The sequence below is a fragment of the Sparus aurata genome, chromosome 15, assembly GCF_900880675.1.
Source record: "Sparus aurata chromosome 15, fSpaAur1.1, whole genome shotgun sequence".
In the NCBI taxonomy this organism is placed as follows: domain Eukaryota; kingdom Metazoa; phylum Chordata; class Actinopteri; order Spariformes; family Sparidae; genus Sparus; species Sparus aurata.
Window position 1 is genome coordinate 20125805 of NC_044201.1, and position 12099 is coordinate 20137903.

At 40.1% G+C, this 12099-nt stretch overlaps 1 protein-coding gene across 19 annotated transcripts in view; it reads left to right on the top strand.

Annotated features, from left to right (window-relative positions):
- camk2g2 (calcium/calmodulin-dependent protein kinase (CaM kinase) II gamma 2) overlaps positions 1 to 12099 on the top strand; it is a 58673-nt gene that overhangs the window by 41343 nt on the left and 5231 nt on the right. For 2 of the 19 annotated variants that reach the window (XM_030441548.1, XM_030441552.1), the window contains 7 exons: positions 1621 to 1661; positions 4286 to 4366; positions 6493 to 6537; positions 7257 to 7311; positions 9900 to 9975; positions 10222 to 10316; positions 11383 to 11634. In XM_030441548.1, coding sequence (XP_030297408.1) covers positions 1621 to 1661; positions 4286 to 4366; positions 6493 to 6537; positions 7257 to 7311; positions 9900 to 9975; positions 10222 to 10316; positions 11383 to 11615 — 626 coding nt within the window. In that variant the 3' untranslated portion in view covers positions 11616 to 11634. Of the gene's footprint in view, positions 1 to 1620; positions 1662 to 2440; positions 2474 to 4285; positions 4367 to 6492; positions 6538 to 7256; positions 7312 to 8283; positions 8389 to 9899; positions 9976 to 10221; positions 10317 to 11382; positions 11635 to 12099 lie in introns of all 19 variants that reach the window. The other 17 variants (XM_030441549.1, XM_030441553.1, XM_030441557.1 and 14 more) reach the window with 10 other exon arrangements.

A 12099-nucleotide genomic window follows, 5' to 3' on the forward strand; every position in this document is an offset into this window, starting at 1 on the left:
ATCAGTCACACAACAGAACGATCTGCTTTCTTAAATGCCGTTAATGCAGGAAGTGTGATTTGACTGGCAAGTTGATGCTGATGAGTTGTTAATAAAGGTTCTCTCTTTATGCTTGATAACAGTTGTTAAATTTTAGTCTGGTTTGGAGACGATGTCCTGAACTTAAAGGTTTCTGCTCAGTCTCATGAATGTTGGGAATGCACTCCTCTGACTCTTTAAAGATAAACACTTTGAAGTGGATGCTGCATGCCAGACGTGTTGATAAGCCACTGTCATCGCATGAACCCTCCACCTCTGTGACAATTATGAAAGATTGTATTTTAACACAGTAAAGGCTTGACAGGTGGTTGTGTCCGCAGTTGTCATCTTCAATTTTCATTCAGATGTTAAGATTTTAAACACATCACTGTTCTCTTGCCTTCTTCATCGCCCTCCTCCCTACTTTATAAATGGAAGGTAAGGGAGGATCACTGGACATGACTAACACAAATATGAGTGTTTATATTGTAAAAGTGTTAATGTGTGTGTTTCTTTTCAGTCTGTTTGTGTGCATGCGGTTGATTTTTTGTTTTGTTTTGCTGTGTGTAGTTGTCATTTCTATGCAAGTCTAGTTATAACTGTGTGGACGGGTTTTCAGATGCACTCAATGATGTTATGTGAGAAAGTTTCACTTAGCATTAACTGGTTGAGTTTGAGTAGGCGGTTTATATTGTGGTAGAAAACAGAACCTCTTGCAGAAGCACCAGAAAACTGGAGGGTGCACTAAGAAATGATGAAGTTACAAGTGCTACCCAGCCATCTCTTGGTGTGTTCATTGCTTTTTAGTGTCCCCTGGAAACACTTCCATCTGTATTTGGTTGTTTTCTTTGTAGATGTTGCACATGTGGCCAAATTGGATCTTTTCTTTTTTCCCCTAGTGTTTGTTTGATTACATGTGTTTTTTGTTTTGAACTCTCACAGGAACAGTCGACTATATATGTTAAACATTTTGATTTTTGTTGCCTTTTTTTCAGCCACTTTTCACAAAGTTTTCCGGCGATAGATGTTCAGTTGACATTTTTCTTGGTGACACTAATTATATTCAGCATAGACTTGAACACAAACCGGTTGTTTTGAGTACTTAATGGGTTCAGAAAGTAACTCATGTACTCATTCAATTCAGCCATTAGTTAATTAATTGATCCATTCATAAGTACTCGCTGGAGGCCATTAAGAGGAAGTTCACTAAAGCAGGATCAATTTATCACTTAATAGCTATACTGCTCTACTGAATGAACTCTGTACTTTCTTATTGCGTTGTGTTTTACCAGATTTTTATTGTTGATTTAATTAAATCACTACCTCACAAATGTTGATAACATCAAGGATGATTTTACTTAAAAAGACTGAAACAGAAAATTGTTAGCTTAAATGTTTAAAATGTCCTTTTAAACATTTGATTTCCATGTAATTTCTTTATTTCTGGGTGGGATTGTCAGTCAGACAAAAGTTTCACTCTCAGAAATATATGCGAAATCGGATGCAAACCTCACCAGGCCCGATGAACTTTTATCCAACCAACTTTTTCTTTTAGTTGAGTGGTCTAAACATAATAAACTGTCTTCTCTCTCCTTCTTACAGCTTGCAAAACCTTACTAAACAAAAAGTCAGATGGTGTGAAGGTAAGTTATCAGACCCATGAGGTTTTTATTTTATTTTTTTAACTTTACTGGTTCTGTCTTACTCTTCCTTTGTTCTGCTGTCTCTTCTCTGGTCTGTCATCCTAACTACTCTCTATTAACATGTGTTTTTGATATTACGAGCAGTATGTTCTTTAAGTTGGATTACCTTCGTGCTCTGGTGCTCCTTCGTTAAATGTTATTTAAATTATTGTATTTAAGAATAAAGTAGCAGATTGGTCATGTGTAGTAGCAGTTAAAGGTTAGGGGCGCAGGTGATGCAGATTGAAATGAAAGACAGGGACTTAATAAAGGATTTTCAAATTGTTCATGTTTTTTTACCACCAGATCTTTCTTTGATTCACAGTGATTCGAGCCGCCATCTTCTCTTGGTGCTCATTTTGTTTTGATCGACAGTCAGCGTCAGTGCATGCAGTGAAGCGTCATGATCAACAAGGGCCAAACAAAAACATCCCCGTTAAATACAGTTACTTAAAACAACAACTAAACCTAATATTTATCAAATAAACTGCACAACCAATGATTTAAATCTTTCAGTTCTCCTTATCTTCCCTATATTGATTCTGCAGCTGATTGTTTTTTTTTTCTTCTAAAGCCCCTCTGCCTCATCTTTGCTCCTATGTAAGCTTCTGCAGCTGTTTTGTTTTTCTCTCCTCCTGGAATCAATCTGGCAGCTTCACTTCTTTAGTATTTTTGATTAGCTCCTTGTTTCCCGATGACCCCTTATTTTTTTCCTCCTCCTTTCCATTGCTGTCTGTCAGAAAAGGAAATCCAGCTCGAGTGTTTGTCTGATGGTGAGATCGGCTCTGTCGTTTTCGCTCATTTTCCATTCTTTGTCTCTCTTCGTCCCTCCGATTCCAGCCCTCCCTCCTCCCTGTTTCATTTGTTTGTTTTCGTTTATTTTGAGCAATGATGCTTGAGGTGTCGTCTATGACCGTTTCCGTCTTGTCCGATTTTCTGTTCATCCAGCATCCATGCATCCCCTTCTGCTTACAAGCGCCACCAAAACCTTTTCAACTCAGATAACACACACACACATGCACACACACTCACCTCCTTCCAGTTATCCTATTCTGATGTCTGACCAATCTGCCTATGGATAGGATCAGGCATTTTGGCTTACTTACCAACATCCCTGAACATCACAGGAGCGACGAGGGACATTCTTATCATTGTAAACATCAGTATAAAATCATTCTCTTTTTTTAATTATTGCATATTTGTTGTACCCTCATTATTTTTCATTTGAGTGAATTTGAGTTTTTTTCTCCCCTCTTACTGTGAATAAAATAGCTGTCTTGGTTAACTGCTAATAATCACCACTGTTGGACGAGAGACATTAAAATCATTAATCATTTTCTTGAAACACATTTTAGGTGGTTGGTCTTAGCTTTTACAACCAGCCCTAATCAGCAGTTTTAGTTATAAAGAAAAGCTCTAATGAGAATTTAAATCTTGGTTCTTTATGGGGAAAAAACAAAGTCTGTGAGAGATCTTGTGTTTTTACACAAAAGTCTAAAGTTTGGATCCCTGACTTTTATTTAGAGACATCTTTCAAAGAGAAATTAATTCAATGTCTTTTCAAACACAATGTTCCTTGAACATTGTGCTTAAATTGTTCCAACAGCATTGAAACTGTAGTGAATAGTTTACCAGAGCACTTGTACTTAAACACTTTGTGTTGTAATTGAAAATTAACAGCTTTCGTTGTATCAGAAGATTTTCAGAATGGCAGTAACAAGTTTAGTTTAATTAAGACCTAGACTGTCTGACTCGGCAGAGAGCAATGTTCATTCAGTGGAAAAACATTGTAACAGTGTGTGCAGGGGATCCTTCTAGTTTGTGCTTTTTGAAATGTATCATTGTACGTGCCTTTTTTTGCTGACAAGCTGACGTTTGATCTAGGTGTGGATTGAGTCATCAAAACCCAGTCGAAGCAATAAACGGTGTCTGTTGTTGCAGTGATGATAAGTAGCTTCATGGGTCAGATAGGCTTGAGTTTTGTCTTTGAGCTGAATTTGCATCAGCTAAAGAAGGAAAATAACAACGTACAGTGCCGTTCTTTAGAGGGGCACACACCGTTCTCAGTGATTAGAGAAAACCCCGTCATCAAGGCCTTTCACTGCATGCACAGACCTGAGCCAATTTTTATAAACGTAATACTGACTTGGTTACAAGAAAAAAAAAACAACTTGTGATACCTCCTTTTATCCCAGCAGATGTTGATTTACCTTCTTGTAAAAGTGCCGGGAAAATTCTTAAAATCCAGGCTGAAAACTGTTTTTAAAATGCATTTGCTCACTAACTGTTCTGTATTTTGTTCTTTGTACTATTTTTTTTAATGTTGTGCAATGTCTGCAAACGTTTTAGACCTTAAACGCAGGCAGACACCAGGACGCATAACTTGAAGCCCTTCAATTAAAAAAAAAAAAGAAAATAAAAAAAGAAAAATAACTTTCAACATAGAGGAGAATTTAAAGAACATTTCCAATGGCCGTGTAATGGCGCTATTCCTGTGTTTCCACCAAGATTCCCATAGACTGGTTTATGGTTCCAACCCAGTGGAAGCAGTGGGAGTCATTCTGTGTTGTGTTTCTTTGCCCCAGTCGCAGGGAAACAGCAGTAAAAACAGTGTAGTAAGCAGCAGCAGCACCAAAGACAGCAGCATGTCATCTTCAGCACCAATGGTACCTCATCTCTATTTGGTTCTCTCACATTGCTTTTTATGGCATCATTTCCATATTTTCAATGTTCAGTTCTGTCCCTTCCTTCTCCTCCTCCTGTTCCTCATCTTTTTTGTCACATCCCATGTTGAGTGAAATCTTCTCTGTTCCTTCGTCCTCTCTATTGTCCTTCATCCTCTGCCTCTTTGCTTCTGTTCTGAAACAAAAACTGTGATGTTGGCAGTGGATTTTGACAACTTTTAAACTGAACGACTGGTTCGTGGCTCTCCTGGCTTGTGTTTTACCCAGACCTCACATTGACGCACTTGTGTGTTTGTGTGTGTACAAATATGTATTTACACAGTGCACAACACTGACAGGTAGACAAATGACTTTCATTTTGTGGTACAACAACCGACACTTCAATCAAGCTCTGTTCAGCCTCATCCTAGTGACTCCTCTGTGTGTTCAACTGTGGCACCTGAGCTTTGTTGATTGTTTGTCTTTGAAGAAAAAAAAGAATTGGGGCAATTTGTTGGAAAGGTTGAACCTCTACTACATCAAAAGACGGCTTTTTACAAATTGCTCTTCGATATGTGCATTTTGAATGGTGAGGACTTCTGGGTAAAACAACAGCTGGAGTGGCTGGGTTACAAAGAGTAAGTGTATGAGGATGCAGCCCCTCTGTTCATAGACAAAATCAGCCATATATACAACACACAACAGAGCTTGTACAAAGCTCGTCCCAGGTTTTACATTTTGTAAGTAAGTATCAATTTAATGAAAGCACAAGCTCTTCTCTCATCAATGAAGTCCACTGTGTAGCCAGGTGCTTATTTATACCTAAAATATATGTAATAATGGCTTAAAATTCCCCCCAAAATACTTCCCCATAAATTCCCCATAATCCCAAATGTCATTGAAGGGGCTGCATGTTCTGTGGTTGTAGTTCCTGGATGTTGGGTCCAGTGTTGGATCAGGACCACGAGCCTGAGTGTGTGACTTACTGACTTATCAACCAGAATTCTGTGGGCTTGTCTTCAGTGCAGTAATCAGATCTCTGGAATTGCTTTGGTGCTGAATGTTTCTGTGGTGGGGTCAAGATTGAGGATGAGGAGTGATTAAACAAACGAATGCTGGCATCAAACCACTACATGCAGCGTTCACCACTAGGTTGTTAAAATGTTATGAACAGAATATGAATAAGTAGCAGTTTTGACATGATGATGTCTAGCTAAACAGCTAACTGAGCTAATTAGCTAATGGCAGCTACAGGTAGCAGCACTTTGTGGCTACTGTGGTGATATGCTGGCCCCTATTCGGAGTATGAATTCAACTAATGGCCAATTCTTACTTATTGCACCTTTTAACTAAAGTTTAATTATCTACAAACTTATGATGGTCATGAATGATACGAATCAGTGTTTCAGTTCACGTTCTCTGAGTGAATCAGGTGTTGTGCCCACAAAAACACTTAAAAATGTTGCCTCAGTTCACAATTTTATGTATTATTCTGACACATTTTGGTAAACAGGCCTTCATCAGATCTGATGGTGATATCTTATTCTCCATAAAAGAAGGAAGATATAACTGGTGGTGCTGTTATGAAGGCTTGTTTACCAAAACAAGTCAGCATAAGTAATTACAGTGTGACACATGCGGGCCCATATTCCAAAGTGCTCCTAGTTTATAAATGCATCAGTGTTTATTTGCTTTTCCAATGTTTCTGTAATGAATTAGCACCAAGTTGGATATATCAGAACTTACTGTACCAATTGGATTTTGAAGAAAACTGCATATGCACTCAACATAACACTCATGTAAGTCTCTCACAGAGACCCTCCTCCTCCTCCTCCTCCTCAGTCGTGGCCTTGAATATGTGTTTAGCTGTTTGAAGTGTTCACGGCTCTTTTCAGGCATTTTAGAGACTCTAAAATGACCATGCAGGCCACAGTGCTGCTGAATGACGAACAAGCAGCCTCTGTTCTGTAGCACCTGTGCTTTGTTTTGGTGTGCGGACAAGCATTTTTTTGTTGTTGTTGTTGTTTTTTTTTTATGTTTGTCGCCATGGAATACGTTCCCTGGCATCTCCCCCGCTGCCCCCACATCCTCCCTCCTTGCATGGTAAAGTGTGTCCTACCTCCCCCCAGGAAGCCCAGACCACTGTTGTTCACAACCCAGCTGACGGCACCAAGGTAAGCCCCTCCTTCTCCAGAAACTAGTGACCAGCCACTACTAACACTGGCAGGTAACTTGTGGAGGATTTTCTCTTACACTTTCAAAACAACTATGAAGACTTTCTGCACTTAAATTCTGTCAGGATGTTTTAATTTTTCTCTTCCTGATTACCAGAAGGGACTGTAATATTGAATCCTGTGTGCTCTCTGAATTTGTCAGTAAATCACATTTATATCAAAGAGAAAATCCTACACATACCATCTTGAACAGCAGCACACTGATAACATCAAGTAGTATATAGGAACCACCTGTTTTCCTGCTTGCGCTGTTATGTTGGTGTTCAAGCTTGCAAAAAATAGGATCACTAGATATTCACATGCCAGTGCTTTTACACACTTCATTTTCTCTCTCACTAAGATTTTCCTGCACTGCCTACCTCACAAAGATACACACTAACATACACACGCACACTCACTGATCAGTTTACAGAACTGCAGACACAAGTTTGTTGCTCTGGTTTGTGTGGCTCTCTGCGCTGCTGTCCTGGCTGGTTTGTGCTCCTGGGAGGGAGTCGTCCACCCTTTCATCCGTCTGTCATTGTGTGTCTACACTGGAGAGAATCGGGCAAAGTGTCCAGAGCTTCCTTACCCCAGTCTCACTTTACACATTAAAAAACTATTTGTCTTGCTATTTCTCTTCTCTCTCTGTTTTTGTCTCGACCCTCTATGTATGACAGGGATCCACGGAGAGCTGTAATAACACAGAAGAGGAGGAGATGAAAGGTAGGAAAGGTACTTGTCAAACTTTCACCTACTCTGCATGCCTGTTTACGATCACTTTATATCTTATCCCAGGTTTTGTGACTCTTTGAAACTCCAGATCGGATGGAGATTTAGTATTATTTCATTTTATATTTGAGATAATGCATGTCAGGAAACTGTCAAATCATCTTCAGTCAGGATAGTGGAGGTCTGGGGATCCAGTAAGTTTAAAGACAACAGATTCCTTTGAAGATTTCAGGAAAGAGGAGCGTGCCATAAAGAGTTGGATGTACACACTGATAACAGAGTTGCTCTTGTTTTCTCTTTTTGCTCTTGTTCATATTGATGGCATGGTGGTTATTAAGAGAGCTTCAAAACCAAACAGCAGATCACAACTACAAAAGTTCTTTCTTTTCGTTCTTAAATTGTCTGTTTTTCCAAGTAAAGCCACCATCTTACATTCACAACTTCCTACCATATGTAGGTACCTGTGCGTGTTAGTGCGAGCGGGTGCATGTCGGCATCAAACACCGCTTAAGCTTTTCATTAGTCGGGAATGACCCTTTAACGTTTTCAGGTGAATGAAGAAGGACAGAGCTGCCTGCAGCTTTCCAGAGTTAGTTCAAGAGTTAATCCACTTACTTAAGGCAGCTTTCTGAGCGTTTAACAGCTCTCGATCTCATGGTGGATGATCCGTGACATGCAATCACAGAGGCTCTTCCTCCTCTTCTCTCCTCTGGCTGTGTGAGCTGGTATTAAGAAGCATTTGTTGTCTTTGTGTGAAAATGTACTGAAATCAATAATTAGTTGTCAAAATAGTTTCAGATAAATGTTATTTCCGTCAACAATTGCTGGTCTACTTATTGCAGTATTTTTCCCAATTTCTTGTCATTTTACTGACTAAACAATAGATTAATTGATTGATGGATTACCTTGTAACAAGTTCCTCTCAGACGCTCTGAGAGTGTGTGCCTGTTTGTACTTGTGTCTTGTGATGGCCAGTGGCTGCCTGTGCATCTGCTAGTACAGACAGTGCAGTGTTGAGCATGTGCAGCACGATGGAGGAACAGAGCCAGACGCTGTCTCCTCACTGCCTTCCACCCACCTGTAAGTCAGCAGAAGTTTACCTGAGTGACTTTTCAGCTCCGACCTGTGTGTGCTGACCTTTCCTCTTCAACAACAACAGACATTATGCTCTTTAAAAAGCCCCACATAAATAAGGCTCCTCTCTTTCACTCTGCCCAACTTACTGCACTCTCTGCTCTCCTGTGCTGCCATCTGCTGGCATCCAGACCTGACTGCAAGCTACTGTTTCAAATGTTTAACTGACTGCCTGGAGCCTAATTTCCTAAAATCACCGCTTGAATATAAAATGTGAATTCAAATGCAAATAGTTAAACACGTGTTTTTGACCTCATATCGCCGGGATGACTGTACCTGCCTGCAGCTCGTCCCCTGCAGGAGGCTGCTAACAGCCCCAGTGCCCCTCAGTCCAGTCCAGCTCAGAGCTCCTGTCCTGATCCAGAGTCCGCTCTGTCGCCACCCGCAGGCAGCAGCAGCAGCAAACTGCAGCTCAGTAAGTGCAGTGCTTGTGCAAAAGCCCCTGAAGCAGTTTGAGGACTTCAGGAAATAAACTGACTCCATGAACACAGAGTGACATGCAGGTGTGGAGGATTTGCTAGCTGGCTTTTCTGGCTCAGCAGCTGCATGGTTGTTAAAAAGTGGAGAAAACACTTTGAGAGCGTGTTCATCTTGGCTGGTTTATTCTGTTCTCAGTTTGAGCTGATGTTCAGTGTGTTTGCATGCAGTTTGTGGTTTTTCTGGTGAAGTGGTTTTATGTCACTCCAGACAAGTTGTCTTAGTTGAGGTTTTTGGATTTTAATGGTCTTCTTAACCATTTGTATTTGTTGTTGTACTCACTCTGGCCATTTCTGCTGACTTAACATGAAGTCAGTGGCAGAAAATTAACTCTCAGGCCGCATGTCCTGTTTCTGGTTTAAGGTTAAGTTTAGTTTTAGAGAATTATCAACAGAATGTCAATTAGTACCCCCAAAGAGTCTGATGACATGAATATTACTAAGGAATTAAACTATCCATAATGACTTTTATATACTATTTTTGAATGTGATCATTGAACTCTTGAACAAAATATAATACAGGTTAATACAGGGTGATACTGATGATATTAGTGATTCAACAAAACAATATCTAAGAACAGTCACATTTGATGGACATTAAAAAACCTCACTCTGCCCAAAGTGTGTGTCCAAAGTGATGGTTTGCAGAAAACCACAAAAAAAACACCCACTTAAAACAGCTGCTAGTGCTCAAAGCAACTAAGACACCTGAAATCGTTGAAGGGTTTAGTTTCTTGTCAAAAACACTTGATGTTTTTGTGGCACCATGTTAAACATGAAGAGTGTACCAAACACACCACTCCAGAGTGACATCAAATGTCACGTACCGGAGGCGTTTGCCCATGTGATGAACTTAATTCAAATGTCAGAGGTTTGAAGTAAATTCAGGGGGAGTATGAGGAGCAGCGTTTGTACGTTCAACCTCCAAATGATTTCTGACAGTCTGTGACCTCCTCTGGTTCTGTTTCTGTCTGTTGTCAGCTCGTAAACAGGAGATAATAAAGATGACGGAGCAGCTGATTGAAGCCATCAACAACGGGGATTTTGACGCTTACACGTAAGTTAAAACCTCATCAAGTCATCATCTATTGGACTTATTTTATTCACTTTTTTGCATTGTTGAAATCTTTCTGTCAAGTGTAATCACTTGCCTGTAAATTACTCATTTTAGGGTTCAACACATACCTCGATCCAAGCGATGCTTTAAAAGTCATGTGATCTGTTCTGCAGCATTTAGTCCTCCTCACTCTTTCCTGCAGGATAAATTCTTAAGCTGAAGTTTATTTATGCTTTCCTCTGTCAGGAGAATCTGTGACCCTGGACTGACTTCTTTTGAGCCAGAGGCTCTTGGAAACCTGGTGGAGGGGATGGACTTCCACAAGTTCTACTTTGAGAACTGTGAGTTGCTCAGTGCTCTTTTATTTTTATAACAGTTTCATTTGTGTTTCTTCAGTGATTGTTTATTCCCTTTGTATCTGCACTGTAGTAGGGATTTTGTTGACAAGAGTTCAATTTAAAGACACTTTAGAATATTCCCGTAGTGTTATTAGAGGTCAAAAACCTTCAATTCTGTTCTTTGGTCGGGCAGAATTGTCTTCCTTCAAGACGTAATAAAGTGAATCTTAATGGTGAAATACATTTATTAGTCAAAAACATAACATCTTTTCACCCTTTCATCTACGCTTGCAACTGACAGATATTTTAATTATTCAGTTATTGAGTGACTGTTGAAATGATGTAGATAAACAGCAAATTTGAGAATCTGGACCAACTCATTTGGGAAGGATTTTTTAACTTTTTATAAAATTCAACTATCAAAACTAGGCATTTTTCGTATTCTTAGTATTTGTGTTAGCCTAATGAAACTAAATAATATAAATATTAAAAAAAAGAAGTCCTCTTGTAAACAACCTAAAATGTACCTACAGTTGTGGAGTAAATGGTACTCAGTCACATTCTGTCACTGGTTATTCTAAATTTAAATATTTAAGGAAAATGTATCCATTCCAAATATCGGTTATCGACTCATCATTGCAGCTCTTTTCCACGCTCTTAGAAAACTTGGGTATAAACATATCAGAGTGGATATTGATCTCTTAAACTCTGCAGTGTGTCCACAAATGTGTACTGTGCTGTTACAAACACAACTTTAAAGTTAAAGTGGAGTTAGAAATCATACTGAATGTCATTCGGAATTTTGCAGGAAATGCATGTAAAATGAAAAGCCAGACATCTTTAAAATATCCATTGATTCAAGTCAGTATGAAGTGATGAGTCTATAAATACACTCACCCTTCAGTTATGTAACTGTTTGCTCCTCCGGCTGTTTGAAGCTGCCAACATGTGTCGCTTGTGGCAGCTCTAAATATGCTAAACACTCTCAGATTCAGTTACTCAGCTTCACGTTGACACCTGTCAGGTCCTTTTGCAAACAGCTGAGCCACAATGTTTTCCGTCCCCACAGTGCTGAGTAAAAACAGCAAGCCGGTGCACACCACCATCCTCAACCCCCACGTCCATCTGATCGGCGAGGAAGCCGCCTGCATCGCCTACATCCGCCTGACGCAGTATATGGACAGCCAGGGCCGGCCGCGCTCCTGCCAGTCAGAGGAGACGCGCGTGTGGCATCGCCGAGATGCCAAGTGGCTCAACGTGCACTTCCACTGCTCAGGAGCACCGGCTGCACCCCTGCAGTGAACTGAGAACCCAGGCCCAGGTAAAGTGGGAACACTTGAGTCTGAAGGGGGCAATAACAGTGATGTGCTGCATTATGGTCGACTGTAGAAGCTCTTTAAACAAGTGATTTGGATCTTCTGAGGGTTTTTACCGAGCAGCGTTTTCTCCTTGTAGACTTCAGGCAGCAAAGCTAGTTCACAAGTTTACTGGAGACGCCGACAGTTAACTGTGAATGCTGTTGATCTGTAATGGGCAGACACAGTTCACACAAACAGCTGAACTATTGGAGGATTTAAGCTTGTAAAAGACAAACACATGCAGATGGCTGGTTGTATATTATGTACTATTGATTTACTGTTATTTTAAAGGACTAGTTCAACATCTTGCAACACACCTGGTTTGCTTTCTCTCAGTTAGTTAAATGAGAGGCTTGCAGAGGTTTTGCAGTTAAGAGTTTGATGAATCCAGCTTGGACCAGGACTATGAGATGACTTAGAAAAGTAAA